Source organism: Triticum aestivum, chromosome 2A (assembly GCF_018294505.1).
Source record: "Triticum aestivum cultivar Chinese Spring chromosome 2A, IWGSC CS RefSeq v2.1, whole genome shotgun sequence".
Taxonomy (NCBI): Eukaryota; Viridiplantae; Streptophyta; class Magnoliopsida; order Poales; family Poaceae; genus Triticum; species Triticum aestivum.
The window spans coordinates 214,479,233-214,498,465 of record NC_057797.1 but is presented as its reverse complement, the minus strand read 5'-3'; the positions used below and the strand labels follow the sequence as shown (position 1 = coordinate 214,498,465).

Here is a 19,233-nt window from a genome sequence, read left to right as displayed (position 1 = left end):
CATGAACCACCATCCCGTGAGCACCCGAAGACAAATAGCTAGTTAGGGCACTGGCCGAGCCAGTGACAAGCCCAGCAAAGATAGGCATCACCTGGAAGCCAACTAAAAAGCTGCGATGGTGGCGAAGCAGCCCGCCTCCCACCAGGCTCTTAGGTCCTAGATGATCATGCTCACCACTCCAGCCGGATGTCTAGCTTGTATTGCTTCCAATTTGGTTAAATTGCATCTGCTTAGCTTACACATTATACCTTTGAATATGACATGCCTTTCTGTTTTTTGGTACATACTAGTACATCTGTGTATTCACCATGTTCTTACATCAAACTAATGTTGTTGTGTATCCCTCGTCAATCACTTATGACGAAGCAGGCAGGCAAGGGGACTACTCCTCATTTAAAGAATGCAGCGTCAGCCTCCTGACATGATTCTTAAGAAACAGAAATGCTAGATGAAGATAGTGAACGTAGCTCTGTAGTTGATTACAGCATTTCCCCTACACTAGCATCGCAGGTGCTTGCTCTAACTTGGCAGTGTGATATGTGGTTGCATGTTGCATATGGTGTCTAGATTGTAATTCTTCCAATCTGGTTAAACTGCATGTGCTAGTCTGCTTAGCTTATACATTATACATGTTAATGTGACATGCCTTCCTGTATTTAGTACATAGTACATCTGTCTATTAAGCATGTCCTTACATAAAACTATTGTTTTTTTGTATCCCGCATCAATCAACATGATGAGACACCTTTAGTATATGCAGTGCGATATTAGTTGCATCTTTCATATGATTTATAGCATGCGCTGCTTCTAATTTGTTGAAATTCCATTTATGATGGGACGCTCTTAACTTGGCAGAGTCATATTGGTTGCATCTTTCATGTGGTGTCTAGCTTGCATTGCTTCTTATTTGCTGGAATGGTTTCTGCTTAGTTTACACAAATAGTTGTGAACATGCCATGTCGTCCTGTTTTTCATACATATTCCATCCTAATATCACGTGTTTGCCTTACATCAAAGTAGTGATTGTTAGTATCATGCATGAATGAGTTCCGAAGAGAGAATTTTATTGCTTTTTCTTGTTGGTTTTACTTGACAATTCAAAATCAATAAAGCGGAAGGAAGTTAGCAAGGCAATGGATAAAGGTGCTCCTTCCGAACGGAGGGCCTCTACAGTTTCTACTCCTCCACACCCCCAAGATGATTTCCAAGACAACACATGCATAGACACTCAACAAAGCTATGTTTATGATTAGCACGTCTCCCCTAGTGCAGCATCACCGGTGCTCCCTCTAACTTGGCACTGTTATATGTGGTTGGATGTTATGTGTGATGTCTAGCTTGTATTGCTTCTAATTTTGTTGAATTCCATCTGCTTACTTTACACATTATACTTGAATAAGACACGTGTTCCTGTTTCTAGAACATACAATATCTGTCTATCACACCATGTTCTTACATCAAATTACTACTGTTGTGTAACCTGCAACAATCACTTATCATAAGACATGTTTGACTTCGAAGTGTGATATAGGTTACATCTCACATTCTTTTCTAGCTTGTACTACTAATTTGTTGAAATGACACTTATGACGAGACAGTTTTAACTTGGTAGAGTGATATACGTTGGATCTTTCATATGGTGTCTAGCTTTCATTGCTTCTAATTTGTTGAAATGCCTTCTCCTTAGTTTACACATCATAAGTTGTGAATATGCAATGTTGTGAATATGCAATGGCACTAATGACGAGAGACCTCTAACATGGTAGTGTGATGTTGTTTGCATCTTGCATATGATTTATTTCTTGTACTGCTTCACATTTGTTTAAATGCCATTTATGATGAGACATTGTTAACTTGGCAGAGCGATATTTGTAGCATCTTTCATATTGTGTCTACCTTCCATTGCATTGCTTCTAATTTGGTGAAATGTCTTCTTCTTAGTTTACACATCATAGTTCTGGGTATCTCTTCCGTCCTGTTTTTCATACATATTACATCCTCCTATCATGTGGTTGTCTAACATCAAAGTTCAGTTCGTCTGCATCACGCATCAATTTGTTCTGAAGAACTAAATTGTTATTCGTTTTTCTTGTTGGCTTGACTTAACATGGCACAGAGAAAGAGGAAGAAACACAGAATGGCAGGGAATGAGAAGCGGATGAATCCTGCAGATTTTGCTGGTACTGATGGTGCAATAGAAGGTCAAAGTCCAGCGGAAAATTCTACAAACACGGCATCCCATGCTACACGAGTTGCAAAAAAAGCCAAACAAAAACAAATAGCTGCCACCAAACAAGCAAAGACAACCCTAGTTCTTGCAACACCTACCACAGTACTACCAACTGCACGACTTACTCATGCGTCAACTGAGCTAGCAGCACGTTCCCAAGCTCCCTTGCCACCTAACACTACTTCCCAATCACTCTTGACACAAGACGAGTTGGCAATATCAGATGAACCTTGTGAGCTTCAACAGCAAGAAGGTAGTTGGTGGAGTCAAGTTATAGTCGCATGCTTCTTTATATCTAGTCTCACAGTTTGATGTACACTAACACTTCCTATGTTCGTTGTTGGACTAGCACCTAGGTGCAAGAGGAAACAAACATCAGGGATAATGCTCGATAGGTTAACTAAATCTAGAGGAGGAAGAATGGAGATCCGTTTTGAGGCAGGTTTAAAAAGGCCACGTGATGCTACAGAGTCAGCCAAGTTAGTATCAGAGGCAGCGGTTGCCGTTAGGTGTCATGTACGTATCCTCCCAACATGGATTCAGTACAGGAATGACAAAGACGAAACCCAGTTCAACACCTTCCTCGACCATTTATCTGTAAGTATGGTTATGTATGGAAACTAGTAATATTGTCTTGCTCTGTCCCATACTTTCTAGGTTGCTGATAATGAGACTCCCATAATTTTCAACAGATGAGGTTCAAGTTGGATAGCCAAGATGATGCAACCAGACAAGCTTGCACCCATGTTTTCAAGTCTACTCTGCGATAGTATCGGTATAACTTGAGGAAAACTCACTTTGAAGGCAAGGCTAACAGTGAACTTTCCCAAACATCTCCAGTGGAAAATATATCGGATGAAGACTGGAGGGGCCTTGTTAAACACTGGTCTGATCTGAAGTATCAGGTACATTATATATATGTGATCAGATCACATGTTGAAGTCCTATTTACGCATGTGCCACACAAATTTATCTTCTTGTAGGTGAACTGTTCAAAGAACAAGGCCAACCGTACGAAAGTGAAATTCCAACAGACGACAGGATCTCATAGCTATATTGCACACTGCGAGGCTCTTGTAATTAGCTGATGTTTCACTCTTTTCGTTGTACCATATTATCAGATCTATATTGACTTGTTCGAAATGTAGAGGAAAGCCCGCAAGGACCAAAAAGTATCTGAACCAAATGTTGTGGAAATCTTCAAGGACTGTCACACCAGTAAGAAGAAGGGCATGACTACACCAGTCAAAGCCGTTGTTGTAAGTCCTTAATCCTCATGCCTTTTAACTACTACTTACTCTGACTTGTGCCTTGAACTGCATGGTTTGTAGCCAATGTCTATTACTCTTTTCAAATTTATACACAATTGTCTTAGCGTATCATTGCACCTTACAAGGTTTAAAAGAGAGGAGTGATGTTCCTTTGATCTTGACCCGTAATCTAGTTCCGTGTTGGACTTGCCCACACAACGTTACAATTGCCTGTTTGTCTGTTCTCAGTTGTTTTGTGATATGAATGATGTCATACTATGCTTACCGTATTATAAACTTCGTCTCTTTATCCTTAGCCCTCAATACAATGTGAAGAAATAGACAATACATTAGTGATGGTACATGGTCATATGTTTGGAACCTGGTTTTATTATGTACTTTGCAATAAAATACAACTAATATTTTACATGGGTTCACCAGAATAAGTTCTGTATATAGACCAAAGCTATTTTGTTTGGTTTTGCTGCCTCAATATCTTCTGTTCTGGTACTACTAATTTAAAACCTCAAATTTTTAGCAAGCTATGGAAAAATGGTGGAACTGCCACCTTCTGAAGGTGGCGAGGCAACTATAACCGCAATGTCAGCTCTTGCTGCGGTGGGTCAGTACCTGTCCACTAACAGTGCCAAAAGCACGTTCCTGCGTAATACTGGGTTGGTTGTTAAGGCAATATCGTCCAAACTGCCTCATGATCAAGATACCCAAGCTCAAAGCAATGTTGTATCTGTGCTCCCGACACAAGTCCATTCCCTAACAGAGACCCTTTGTGAAACAAGGAGAAACATTGCTCAATGTCGTCAAGATATGCATGCTTTTGAAACCAGACTATCAGACATTTGCTATGTTGTTCAGGAGCCTAGGGGAAATGAAGGCGAGGGTTATGGTGCTCCATCGGACAATACAACATGAAAACATAACAGTCAGGTCAAATGAACTGAGCTTCTGAACTTCTGGTGGTGCATTTATCTGCTAGACTGTTAAGTTTTATGCCAACCTTCCTTTTGTTATATAGTTGTAATTAGTTTTGGTGCGATACAAAATTTATTCTTAACATGCAGCCACCGGCTGAAGAAAACAACAAGCCATTTTTGTATAGTGTAGGGTGTTCCCTATATTTGCACTAGTGGCGATCTTTGATGCCGAGTGGATGTAATCTGTGCAATTGCCTTAATAGCCTAGCGTTAGTTTCGGCCTTATTTATTTCCTAGTCTTGTTTTTCCCTGGTTTGCTAGTGGCCGCAACTACCATGGGCCATATACGGGCCATAGGATCCATGTGTCTCCTATGGGCCGTCGATAAATGGGCCTGTAATCAGTGGGCCTCGGGCCGTCGGATAAACGGATCTACATGGGCCGTAGTCGGGCGTAATTGGTATCGGCCCAGCACGGTAACAGGCCGTTAATAGGCCGTAGGACAGCAAAGGCTTAATTCTGTCACAGGCATAACGGGTCGTTAATGGGCCAGAATATAGGATGGGCTGGAAACAGCGCAATGGGTTAACATGCCAGAAACGGGCCGACTCTTGCCATGGGCCGAATTTGGCCCATTAGGGTAACAAGCCAGTAACGGGCCGACTCTTGCCATGGGCCGAATTTGGCCCATTAGGGGAACATGCCAGTAATGGGACGACTCTTGCCATGGGCCGAATTTGGCCCATTAGGGGAACATGCCAGTAACGGGCCGGAAGTAATCGAGGGCCGAAAAGGAGCCCAAGAACGTATGGGCCGTCAATAGGCCGAAAGCTAACACGGGCTGGAAAAGGCCCATGTAAATCACGGGTCGTTAACGGGTATAAATAAAATTAATGTTCATTATGGGCTAGAGTCACCATGGGCCTGTAAAGGGCCGAAAGATACGAAGGCCTCATATGGGCCGAAAGACGTCGTGGGCCATACATGGCCCGAAAGTGAAATGGGCTGGTGTTATATTCGACGGCCCACATGACGTTGTTGGGCCGATTTCCTTTAGGGCCTAACGGGCCGTAAAATGGGCTATTTGCGAAGAGATCGTTAACAGGCTTTTCATGGGCCAGCCCGTCAACTTTTGACCAAGTCAAACAGGCTGACTTTGTAAGCTAAATGGGCCAGTGGTGGGCCGTGGCACGTGTCGACTATACATAGGCGCCCATCTGACCCATTGACGAGCTAACACGTGTTTCGTCTGGCCAATAAGAATTTTACACGTGGAAATTTCCCATTGGTCGGGGCTGTTAACGGGTTATCGGATCCAAAACCCGACCCGATAGCTTAACAGCGTTCCGTTACGGTGGATGCCACGTGTCGGTCACCCTTGCCAAAAGCACTTCTGTGACGCGCGATTTATTGTCATGGAAGCGGACACTTCCGTGATGATAATTTTGGTAATGTCATGGAGCACTTCTACGACAGCATAGGTATGACTATCTTGATTCTGTCATAAACTCGTCATGGATGTACATGCATGACAAAAAACGCGACCTACTGTGACAAACACGTATCATCACGGAAGTGTATTTTTTTTTGTATTGTGATATCCAATGGCCAGTAGTGCTCGGATTTGCCATCTTTGTACCGTCGGATTGGCTTCATCCAACGACCAACTTTCAACGTTTTTCACACACTATATAGGGGGTATAGATATAGATGTGTCGGTCCGTTGCAATGGATCCAAAGTATATCTATTTAGTGGAGTGCACTCTAAACACATTATCTATTTATTTTTCTCTAACCTTCCGTAGCCATGCAACCAAGCCACATAAGCTTCATGGGTGCCCCCACATCATATTATTCATACTATGTTGATTGAAAAAAAGATAAATCACCCAAAACAAGATCTTCCCGTTTTTTGTTCCTACGATGTTGTGCCGTGCACGTACCTACTAGTTGTATAGTGGTAGTACTAGTAATATAGTATTAGGAGTACAAACTTGGTACTAGTAGGAGTAGTACTAGTACGGAATGCTCCTACTCTATCAATGAGCCCCGTCTGACACCAAATTTCTTGGCTTCCGTGCTACAGCTAGATCTTCCCCTCGTTTCTGTTTTCCAACCCGGCGGCGGGCGGGGTGTCGGTTTGCTCAATGGCGGTCCCACATGAAAGTGAAAATGCTAGGCAACACGCCTTCCCTAAGCTATGTGTCGTGCCGGACGGGCCGTGTTGTACTCCCGATTCCCGGGCGTGTGGGGGTGCGACGCGAACGCGGCATGCCTTTTCCTTTTACCAGCAATGTGCCGTGCATTGCGACAGATCCAAAGTAGTAGAATAGTAGTATTTGTTCACAAACTTGAAAGAAATCACTATTGTTTTGATATACTCCTAATATATTACTCCCTCCGTACCTAAATATTTGTCTTTTTTGAGATTTCAAATGGACTATCACATACGGATTATATAGACATATTCTAGTGTTTCTAGCAAGATGCCCGCGCGTTGCACGAAGTTGATGGAAAAGGTAAGCACAACTTATACATTGACGGATGGAGTACTAGTTACAGTGATGAATATACTTAAGCAAAGGGATCGCACATGTCGGTATTGACTGGAACGAGAATACAATAGCACAATAATAATTAAGGCCACGATGATGCAATCGCAATGGTGGTTACAGAAGCCAAGAAGAAAGATGGATCCACGAACATACGACCTTCTCCTCCTCAACTTAGTGCGCCGGGCCACCGACCGGCGGCTAAGGAGCGGCGGCTTTTGTGGCGAGGTCGAGGTGCTTCTCAGCAAAGGCATCCAAGGCTTCCAGCCGATTGAGGAAGGCCAACGTTGTAGCGTCCTCACTGGCCTTGTAGATACCTACGTACATGATTTGCTCGGACACGTGGACATGTAGGTCGACGAATTCTTGCAGGGCGAGGTGCCTCGCGGCGAGCGCGACCTCCAGGTGGACATTCTTCGTGGCGTCGGCGGGCAGTCGCAGGGCCACTAGTGCTTGAAAGAGGTTTTGGCCATGGAGGCCGATTAGGGTGGCAGGCAATGAGGAGCCTGGGCGCGTGGGCTGGAGGAGTACGGCGATGTCGTCCGCGAGCTTCTTGAGGACGGTGAACTTGTTGATGGTGGCAACGATCATCTGGTCCAACTGAGAGTCATAGTTGGCGTCGACGGCGGCCATCCACCAGCCGGTCTCCAGCACCGTTTGGAGACGATCCTCGGCGCCATGCCGCAGGCCGGCATCGTGGACCATCTGGCGCAGCCGCTGGCCGCTCATGCGCATCACCTCCATAGGTCTAGACTGAGCTCTTTTGCACTTAGTGTAGGTGCTCAGGCAAATGCTTAGGTGCGTACGATGTGGTAGATGCATTGGAATGGAGGGGCACCTTCATATGAGGGCAATGAGGGCAAACTGCGTTGCATTCACATCGTGCAGCCTCTTTTCCCAGACCTCCTCCCATTACTTCCCTCATGCATTAATTGAAGGAGGATGCATTGGCCGTTCAACATATCGGGAACCGCTACTCCCTCCCTCGTCTGCATTAAAGCCGTATCGGGAACTGCGCCGCCCGCTGTCAAATCAAATACTCCCTCCGTCTAGGTGAGTATTAAGTCATCTTACGAAAACCAAATAGTAAACACATAGGCGTGGTGCATTAACTCTCACATTGTTTCTTATTTTTTGACATAAATAGAGGAATCAACCAAGAAGAGATGTGGGGCTTGTATGCTTTTAATGACTTGAGACTATCAAACATGACATGCAGTGGTCAGTTCGTTGCACAAGAACAAATACAACCCACGTCAGCACACATACACCTTATATAGCATCACATCCAATGGCTATAAAAGATGAATGAGACCAAATTATATCTCATCTAGATGAGTTCTAGCAAAACTGTATTAATAATACTTAGTACTCCTGCGCCATGTATCATATATTAGTATCATGTAGTACTTTATTTATTGCCATGTATGACACATAGTACTCAACTCTCTCTCTTTCTTCATTTAATTCTATGACACCTCATCAAAATTGCTAAGGCTAGTACCTTTACAACCAGCATTAGCAAATACGAAGTACTAAACATTAAGTTCTCTCGTTTTCCTCTCCACCTTGGTCACCTAGACGGAGGGAGTATACTGCGCGGGCTTTTCCTGCGTGGTAGGCGGGGCAGTTCCGCCTAGTCGGTTCGACAGAGACGCGAGAAGACGAGGGAGTAGGCTGCTGCAAACGTAGGGCTGTGTGATTTGACGGCGAGTTACTGCTGGACAGGTGGGGCCCCATGATTTGACTTGCCATTATCATTTTAACTGCGGCGCTACGACCGGCGTGAGTCTCCCGATTCCTGACCACCTCCATATAGGTGCCTCTCCCAATGCTCCACCATGTAGTAGAGGTTGGCTCTTGCATGAGAGCCCACTTTTCCACTTTTTCCTTGCCTCTCTTTCCTCCACATATGCAAAAATGCCATGTAAAGCGCACTATTGTACTTACTTGCTCCTACATGTGCTTAAGCTTGCCACATAGGCATAAAGTCTGATGTGGCAAGTTAATCAAGAAGAGAGAGACTAGTTTGGTGACCCAAGGAAGAAACGGTGCTAAGCGCGTGTACCTAGGTGAAAAGACAATTTTGAGTCTATAGCTAATTAAATGAAGCAAACTTAGCAACACCATTTCATTGGAAGAGGTCACTCCTTGGCAAATGCAATAAATACTAGTACTCCCTGTGTCCCATAATATAAGAACGTTTTTGGCACTACACTAGTGTCAAAAATGTTCTTATATTATGGGACGGAGGGAGTACGAAGAAAGATATAGAGAGAAGTAAAAAAATACACTTATAGCCAACCTTATAGCCAAAACCTTATTGTAGTATGAGTGACTAAGTGATGACTATGTATGACATGCCAACATCAGATAGCCTAACGCACCGTGTTAAATCTCCAAGGGTGCGACCGCATGAGTGACGCGACGGTCGTGGTAGGCGCGACCATGATACGGGATGCTGGCAGCCCTTGGATCTGAGATCAAACGGTCGCATGCTAAGTTGCTGAAATTTGCAGAATAACCCTCCAGGATAGGATATTCACCCATTGGTCTAGAATCACGCCATGCAATCGTTCGATCTCAGATCCAAGGGCTCTCGGAAGCCCGTATCATGGGAGAATGGAAAGCCACTACCCTGCCATTCGCACACTGGCAGTTCGCTCCTACTCGTCCCTGCACGTCCTTCAATACTACAGCGGTTCACTCCTAGTCATCCCGTCCATTCACATTACGGCAGTTCCAGTAATCCTAACCCTCCTCCCAAATCCATGGCGTCCCAAATCTCCCCGATCGGCGGTGTGTACAAGGTTAGAACCATCATCGGCGATGAGTTCGACATCATCTACACCCGTTCTTCCGCGACGGTGAAAGGATGCCTTTCTCGCTTCAGACGCATGTTCGAAGACTCATATGATGAGTGGGTCGTTGGGCTAGATGTTGAGTACACCACAGTCCTGGGACGAGAGAAGGATCTAAAGGACGAAGAGAGGAAGAAGCCCACCGTGATCCAGGTTTGCGTGCATGACTTATGCTTGGTCTACCACATATGCCATGCCGATGTTGAGTGCTAGGATTTGAAGGACTTCCTTGAGAGCAACCTAGTCAAATTCGTTACTATAGACTTTAGTAACGACAAAGAAGTCTGATAACCCGCAAGTATAGGGGATCGCAACAGTTTTTGAGGGTAAAGTATTCAACACAAATTTATTGATTCGACACAAGGGGAGCCAAAGAATAGTCTCGAGTATTAACAGCTGAGTTGTCAATTCAACCACACCTGGAAACTTAATATCTGCAGCAAAGTATTTAGTAGCAAAGTAATATGATAGTAGTGGTAACGGTAGCAAAAGGTAACAATAGTAAAAGTAGTGTTTTTGGTATTTTGTAGTGATGATAGCAATAGCAACGGGAGAGTAAGTAAGCGAAGAACAATATATGGAAAGCTCATAGGCAATCGATTGGTGATAGAGAATTATGTCGGATGCGATTCATCATGTAACAGTCATAACCTAGGGTGACACAGAACTAGCTCCAGTTCATTGATGTAATATAGGCATGTATACATGCTTATGGAAAAGAACTTGCATGACATCTTTTGTCCTACCCTCCCCGGCAGCGACGCCAGAAAATAGTCTTGATAACCCACAAGTATAGGGGATCGCAACAGTTTTCGAGGGTAAATTATTCAACCCAAATTTATTGATTCGACATAAGGGGAGCCAAAGAATACTCTCAAGTATTAGCAGCTAAGTTGTCAATTCAACCACACCTGGAAACTTAATATCTGCAGCAAAGTATTTAGTAGCAAAGTAACATGATAGTAGTGGTAACGGTAGCAAAAGGTAACTGTAGTAAAAGTAGTGTTTTTGGCATTTTGTAGTGATGATAGCAATAGCAACGACAAAGTAAATAAGCGAAGAACAATATATGGAAAGCTTTTAGGCAATGGATCGGTGATGGAGAATTATGCCGGATGCGGTTCATTATGTACCAGTCATAACCTAGGGTGACACAGAACTAGCTCTAGTTCATTGATATAATGTAGGCATGTATTCCGGATATAGTCATACGTGCTTATGGAAAAGAACATGCATGACATCTTTTGTCCTACCCTCCCGTGGCAGCGGGGTCCTTACGGAAACTAAGGGATATTAAGGCCTCCTTTTAATAGAGTACTGGAACAAAGCATTAACACATAGTGAGTACATGAACTCCTCAAACTACGGTCATCACCGGTAAGTATCCCGATTATTGTCACTTCGGGGTTAACGGATCATAACACATAATAGGTAACTATAGACTTGCAAGATAGGATCAAGAACACTCATATATTGATGAAAACATAATAGGTTCAGATCTGAAATCATGGCACTCGGGCCCTAGTGACAAGCATTAAGCATAGCAAAGTCATAGCAACATCAATCTCAGAACATAGTGGATACTAGGGATCAAACCCTAACAAAACTAACTCGATTACATGAAAGATCCCATCCAACCCATCACCGTCCAGCAAGCCTACGATGGAATTACTCACGCACGGCGGCGAGCATCATGAAATTGGTGATGGAGGATGGTTGATGATGACGATGGCGACGGATTCCCCTCTCCGGAGCCCCGAACGGAATCCAGATCAGCCCACCCGAGAGGTTTTAGGGCTTGGCGGCGGCTCCGTATCGTAAAACGCGATGAATTCTTCTCTCTGATTTTTTTCTCCCCGAAACACAATATATAGAGTTGGAGTTGGAGTCGGAGAGGCGACAGGGGCCCACGAGGTAGGGGGTCGCGCCCTAGGGGGCAGGCGCACCCCCCACCCTCGTGGAGAGGTGGTGGGCCCCCTGGCCTTCATCTTTTGCATGTATTTTTCATATTTTCTGAAAAGTTGCTCCGTGAAGTTTCAGGGCATTCCGAGAACGTTTGTTTCTTCACATAAATAACACCATGGTAATTCTGCTGAAAACAGCGTCAGTCCGGGTTAGTTCCATTCAAATCATGCAAGTTAGAGTCCATAACAAGGGCAAAAGTGTTTGGAAAAGTAGATACGATGGAGACGTATCAACTCCCCCAAGCTTAAACCTTTGCTTGTCCTCAAGCAATTCAGTTGACAAACTGAAAGTGATAAAGAAAAACTTCTACAAACTCTGTTTGCTCTTGTTGTTGTAAATATGTAAAGCCAACATTCGAGTTTTCAGCAAAGATTATAACTAACCATGTTCGCAATAACGCTCATGTAACATCCCAAATTCTCAATTTGGAATGTTATACATTAGATCATCATTGCATATCATATTTTATTGCATTTTGGTTGATCCTAGAAATTTCACGCAACTCAACGACCCTCGGAGAGAGTTGGGGATTTCATTATTTTCATATTTGAGTTTCATCAAATTTTGAAAATAGGATCATTTGATTTTATTTATTTTATCTTAAATTATTTCTATCACAAAAATATGAGAGAGGGAATAAAATGAATTTCCCAAAATAAATAAATATTGAGGATTTAATAATAAAATCAAATAAGATTTTATTTTGGGTTTTATTGCTATCTTATTTGAATTTAGGACAAATGTGCATTTTTCAGAATTGCATTTAGGCCCCAAATAAATGTTCATCTTGTCCGTCTTGATTTTAGAAGTCGGAGAAATTTTATTTCGAGATTTTTGGAGTCCGTTTAGTATTTTTTTTATTTGTTTTTCTGCGCGTAATTATTAAAAAAATCGAACCGACCTAACCGGGTCGTGTCCGACTAGGACACGTGGCCTGGCCGGACCTTAAAAGCCGCGAGGGCCCGAGCGGAGCCGCAGCGCCCCAGCCGAAACCCTAGCCGCCAGGAACCGCCGCCGCCTTGCCCCGATCTGCGCGCCAGCCGCCGTCGCGGCCCGCCGTCGCCGCCACCCGCCGCACCAGAGCCGCGCCGCCCCCGCCGTCGTTCGCCGGATCCGCCCGAGGTAGCCGTCGTTGCCTCGGTTTTCGCAAAGAAATTGATCCATTTTTTCGAAAACCTAGATCCATTTTTTATTGTTCCGGTTCGGTTTATTTTCCGGTTTAGTTTATTTAGAGAGCGTTCGCTCGTTCGTTCGTTTTAACGAACGCGTTCTCCGTTTAGCCGCAGAAAACGAACGTTCGTTCGTTATCCCGTTCGTCGTTTTTCTTTTTCTCAGATTTTCCGCGATTATTTCGGACCACGATTTCTGATCTGATTTTCGTTTTAGTATAACTTTTCGCTCGTTAATCGGAATCAGGTGATTCAAGCGCTTGGAGTTTCATCTCGAAACCCTCTTTTCGTTTAACCAACTCAAACAAGATTTTTCTTCTGTAAAATTTGACTTGGATCCACATTAGTAAACGAAGTTTGTTTCTTTCGTCGTTTGTCTTTCGTTGCTTCATTCGATTTGTTTCTTTTTGCCAACCGGAGTTCTTAAGTTGAACTTTCTGGTTAGATCTCTTATTTGAGCTTTACCTGTGCATTAGATGAGTACTTATTGTATGCTTGTTTGTTTGCGATAGAGTACCCGGAGTGCGCCGCTTGCTACTTCGAATCGCTAGGTTTCACGGATCATCAACAAGGCAAGTAACACTTTGATCATACCTTCTACTACCCAGTTTTTATTGCATTAGATCAATCCTCAAACATTGCATGATTAGGATCTAATTAAATTGTGGGTTTTGGGAAGTAGATGAGGTAGCCCTATTACCTGTTTTATTATCAAACCTTTGGTAGTTACTTCTACGTTTGCTTATATTGCCATGCTATGCTACACTACAAAAAATATGTCAACTTGTGACCTTGACTATTGGTCACTAAAAGGTCATTGTTTTTCATTTGCGACCTTTTGTGACCAAAAATAGAAGGTCAAAAGCTGGCGGTCGTAAACTGAAATTAACGACCTTCTCTGTGAGAAGGTCATAGACATTTACGGCCAAAATATGCCTATTGTTTTGTTTTGGTAACTAGCAGTCTCCCCAGGACACGTAGGCATCCGACGTGGCAATCTGATGTGGCACAAGAATCAGCCTGGTCCAATTCGATTTTCTACATGGGCCTAGCCCAACAATTCGGCCTTTTTAATATTTTTTTCCTGTACTTTTATTAGCTACATGGGTCTGACCCAGTAATTCGGCCCATGTATTATTTTTTGGGCAAGCCGTTTTAATATATGTATTTTATGTTAATTTCGGTTAGCTACATGGGTCTGGCCTACAATTTGGCCTTTTTATTTTCTAGCGCACAACATTTTGCAGTCAATTTATTTTTTATTTCCAGATTTTTTTCCCCAGCTCCAATTTACAGATGGGTCCCAAATGTCAAATTTTTCACAGCTTATTAATAAGCAATATAGATGTATATATCAAACAGACAGAAGAGAGAAAGCATATGAAAATCTTCAAATAACAGCTAAAGTAAGTTTATTACAGAACAGAACACGTGAAACTACATACACTCATACATATCACACCAACCAGTTTCCATACACTCATTCACATCACATCAACCAGTTTAACCATCGAATCTTGCATACCCAGGAACTTCAAACTTCACCCAGATCCACACAATCATAAATATTGGGATCTACAAATAGACTGCTCTGCCAGTACAAAAGCTAGCTACTCTTGGATACCACAGAACATGCTCTTCAACATGGGTAGAAGTCCTCAACGGAGTTCTACCAATGGAGTTCCATTCACCTACAAGAACAGAATGGAATATGAAGTACTTGCATTCTTCAAGAAGATTACAACCAACATATATATGTAGAAGGACATCAGGAAAGCTGATGGAGCAAAATCAAACAAAAGATAAATCAAGTAAACAAACCATTTGGAAAAAATATATACTACCAGGCTTGAACATGAGCATAGAAAAGAAAAGATGATTTCATGAAATTAAAACTGCCAATGAAAGCTGAATAATAGTGCAGCTGATTAGCTCCTAGTATGGAGGAATATCACAAAATTAAACAAGATAGTCGTGCAAGTTTCTATACAAGTATTCGTGATTACAATTTGTTATCGTCGTCTAAATTCTCCAACATGCACAAAATTAATTAATATATCTAAATGTGCTACCAATGAAGCAAATTCTAAAAGATACACGAACAGGGCTTAATTAGCCAACCATGTCATTCTATAAACACACAACAAACTCAATGATAACATGTATAGTTATTACCATATAACATGGGAAACATACCTACTGTCCACATATTTCATAATGTAAATAGCTAAATGCTGCAGGAAATAGATTGTTGAGCATTTCCGCCCTTCTTTCAAGCCAGCACCAGCATAACACTCTCACTATAACAAGATCCACACAGACCACCATCTGCAGCAACCGCACACACAAAACAACTAGGGTTGAAGAGAGTGAGATTACCTTGTCACCGTAGATCTTAGAAGACACCTCATGCGTGAGGAAGTCCTTGTCGTCCATTGCCGAGCCTACAGGAAGTTTTGCATATAGTTAGAAAACCTGGAAACGTACAGGATGGACTACCATAACATAGCATTGACGGAAAAAAACCTAAAGAGCATGTAACTGAACCTCCTACAGCTCTAGCCTCTAGCATGCACTCGAGATTCAGTTCCCACGAATCCAGAAGAGCAATCACATACATGGCAAAGAAGCTTTACAAGAAAAAAAGCTACTGTTGTAGATTGCAATGAAATCAAAGTACTACAGCAGACTAAGAAGGAACAAAAAAACATTACCAGGACGAAGGGATGCTCTTGAAACCTCCATGCTTGACCTTTCATATCAGTACAGTAGGCACTGCAAGTGAACGACAAAGAAGAAAGTGATATGCATAAATAACTCATCCATCTATGTTCATATTTTAATTTCAATAGCATGGTACACCCATAAAGAACAATAGTTTGCTACCTACTAGCAAAGTATAAGACCTGAATCATATAGTATAAATGAATCAAGAAAACAAGAACTGACAACGAGAACTGCACACTAGTGCACCAAATGATCAACATCAAGCATAGTATATTCACATAAGTTTGCTAGTGTCACAGAATTAAGCAGTGCAGGTAAACATCATCATCGGTGTATAATTGCCAATATAAACAAGCCATGTAGAAATGCCAAGTTACAGAAACTGCATCACAAATATGATTTGCCTTTGGTGTTTGCCATACAACAACAGCAGTAGTTGATCATGGAATCTAACAGAGTTTAGCTCATGCAGGGCAGACATAACTGACACAAAAATCATACAGTTCAGATCAGGAATAAACCAAACAAGCAAACATCCAATACAGCTAAACTAAGCACAGAACCACAACATGAAGAGTAAACCAATCACTGTATAGGAGGCTTGGACTGCATACATGGCCGTCCTTGAGGTAGAGGACCATCTTGGTACCCCTGCCGAGATGCTCCCCAGACGTATCACAAGTGACGGTGAAAGAACGACCAGCCTGGGACTCCCACACGTACTGCTCATCGTTGTTGTGCTTCGTGCTGACAATGACCCTCTCGGCAAGGGAGATGGGGTAGAAGCCAACACCGAACTGCTCCTTCTCGGTGCTCTTCTCAGTCCACAGGGAGATGGGGTGCTCCTCAAGGTATTCCATCTGAAAGCAAATTATATAAAATCAGACAATGAGCAGAAAGAATGTGCAAACCAATAATGTAAATAAAAAAGATTTGAAGAACAGCCAAACATACAACAATACTATATCAGAAATAAACTACGAGAACACATCAGAAATAAACTACGAGAACACATAGAAATTCCATTAAGATGCATAATTCCAGAACAGCAATTTTTAACAGTTCCATAATGCAGTATTATAATTAAAATAGATATAATGTTTAATTGTAAGAGGCCAGAACCATATAAATTACTAAATACAAAGAAAGCATACATTATCAATTAATAGAGAGGGTCAATCAATAAGGATGAGTTAACCCGTGCATTCCTCATGTATGCATGCATTAGAATATAGTTAACAAAAAGCACATCATCAATTTAATTATTTCACCATCAAATCTGAAGTAATACTACCAATCATAGTTAAAATGGCTAGGACGCAACTCATATCTATAAGCAGGTTCCATACTACAACCAGCACAGATCTGAAATGAGCTGAGTTCAGGTATGATAAAATTACTGGTACCAAATTAATACATGACTATTACCAGTTCTAACAGCAAGCTGGTTGAGCAGTGAGGCATTCCAGATACCATTGCATAAAACTTATAACATTACAATCAAACTTCTACATAAAAGAAGATACACATGCCGTCGGATAAGTTGCACCAAGATAGGTGTACTTAATAGTTACACCATCTACGTTCTGACTATGAATCCGTTGCAAGCATGTGGGCATGCCTGCCAAAACTCAAGACATTATTATGAATCTGATTGCCATTTATTTCAAAAGGCCGTGGCAACGCACGGGCATGTGTTCTACTAGTATCAATAGTGGATATCATTGCAGGAAGAAAACACAACACTTGCATGTTCAAACTTCAGACCATAAGCAAAAACTCCTTGTGCCATTAGTTTAAGCCTGCAGCCACAGAGGAACAAAGTGGACACAAACTAAAAACAACAGAGGCGCCAGATGCCTCAACTCCAAACACAAGGTTTTTATTCTCAACAAAGAACAAAAGCAACACACACACATGCACGTGAGAGGCATCATTCCCAGTTGTTGAAGTACAGATCAAACATTTACCATTACGCGCTTCATCCAGACATCTGCGGCTCATCATGGATAATCCTGGGTGGTTCATCAACTAATCATCATGACAAAGATTAACTGGCATAGTGGCATTGACTAAACTCGGCCTTAGTACAAGTGAAACTATGACTACAAGAATAGCACCACCATGACCAGTGGGCTGCTCTGCTTCTGCTAGCAACTACAAGAATGGTAGCACGTCAAGCATCAGCGACCGTACATGTTTCAGAGAAGGGAAATCCCCAAACCCAGTGCCTCCGGAGCGAACCAGATCGGATACGAAGTGCTGGGTCAGAAGATGGGCGGTGGCACAGATGAAAAGGGAAGCGAGAGGGGAAGGGGAAGGGGACCTGGAAGGGCTCCATGGAGTCGGAGCAGCCGAGCCTTCGCCGGCTCCCTCCTCGCGCGGAGCGGAAGAGCGGCGTCAAATCCCACCCACCGCATGGCTGTGTCGTCGCCCGAGAAGAAACGCACGGGGGCACCTCCCGCGGCGCACGATTGTGGGGAAGGAGAAAACCTCCAACACCTCCGTCGCGGCCAAGCTCGAATCTCGTGACGATGAGGTGGAGGGGCGCGTATGCGCTGTGGCTATCGCGGATCTCGGAGAGCCGTCTGACCGGCTCCATCGTGGGCCTATGTAGGGAAAGAAGGCGAGGGGGAGGGTGGATGTCGCCGGCGGAGGGTGAGGGAATTGGAGGGGACGGTGTTGGAGGGCGAGAGGGCAACGATGGCGGAGGGTGAGGGGATTAGTTCGCAAAACAGCGGCGCCGTCGTGCTCTAGGCGCGGTCGTAGGAGGGGCTGCGGAGCCAGCGTAGAGGGTACGGTGCCGGCCGTGGAGACGAGGCTGCAGTGCCAACCATTAAGCGCAGAGAGGAGGAGGGCGGCGCGACCAAGCGCGAGGATGGATCTGGGGAGTCGAGGGGAGGGGGAGAGGGTGGGTGAGTGGGGGTGGCGGCGGGTGGGGATCTGGGGAGTCGAGGGGAGGGTGGGTGGGTGGGTTAGGGTTTTTGATTCTTAGTAGAAGCTCCACCGTTGGATAGGTGCATGATGGATGGCTCAGATTGCGCCCAATTTGGTGATCCGCGTGAAGGCGGTTCCTTCCGTCTTATTGGCCGGTTGTCTCGCACTTGAATCTCAAAATTTTAGACCCAAAACTCTGATTTTGTTAAACATAACAATGCCATAGTTTATCAAAATGATCTCGTTTTTTGCATAAGTGTGCATCTTGGAATGGCAAACAACGGCATAGTTCGACAGCTTTCATTTTCTTTGCACAAAAAAGTTATTTTCCATTTTCCTAGTGCATAAAAAGGTTTTTTTTTGTGAAGAAGCTACTAAATATTTGTTCTAAAATAGCACAACTCCATTTTTCCAAAATATTATACCACATTTTATGTAAAATTGACCAAATAGTTACATGTCAAAAGTTTTTGATACACCTCTTATGAAAAAAACAAAATTCACCCATTGAGTAGGAAGCGGGGCAAATTTGAGCAACACCTACCTCATAGTTTGTTCAAATGATCTCATATTATGCACAAGGGTGCATCTTGGAATTCCAAACAATGTT

General features: G+C 43.3%; 1 protein-coding gene across 3 annotated transcripts; it reads right to left on the bottom strand.

Moving 5' to 3' along the window:
- Positions 1-14,331: 14,331 nt before the first annotated feature.
- LOC123188419 (uncharacterized) lies at positions 14,332-18,623 on the bottom strand. Of its 3 annotated transcripts, none has more exons than XR_006494620.1 (5): positions 17,657-18,623; positions 16,301-16,546; positions 15,674-15,734; positions 15,339-15,403; positions 14,332-14,650 (listed from the first exon to the last, which is right to left on the bottom strand). XR_006494620.1 is itself a non-coding variant. In XM_044600518.1 (4 exons), the coding sequence occupies exons 1-3, from the start codon at positions 18,286-18,288 to the stop codon at positions 15,720-15,722; spliced, it is 537 nt and encodes a 178-aa protein (XP_044456453.1). In that variant the 5' UTR covers positions 18,289-18,623; the 3' UTR covers positions 14,332-15,403; positions 15,674-15,719. The 3 variants fall into 3 exon arrangements, 1 of the variants encoding a protein (XP_044456453.1); XR_006494619.1 differs by having other exon boundaries at positions 18,013-18,623; XM_044600518.1 differs by having other exon boundaries at positions 14,332-15,403; positions 18,013-18,623.
- Positions 18,624-19,233: the final 610 nt, after the last annotated feature.

Coding starts and splice junctions, on each gene's coding strand:
- LOC123188419 (XM_044600518.1), bottom strand. CDS start 18,288: ATGGAGCCGGTCAGACGGCTCTCCGAGATCCGCGATAGCCACAGCGCA. Junction 16,547..18,012: donor ACTCCATGGAGCCCTTCCAG/GTCCCCTTCCCC, acceptor ATTTGCTTTCAG/ATGGAATACCTTGAGGAGCA.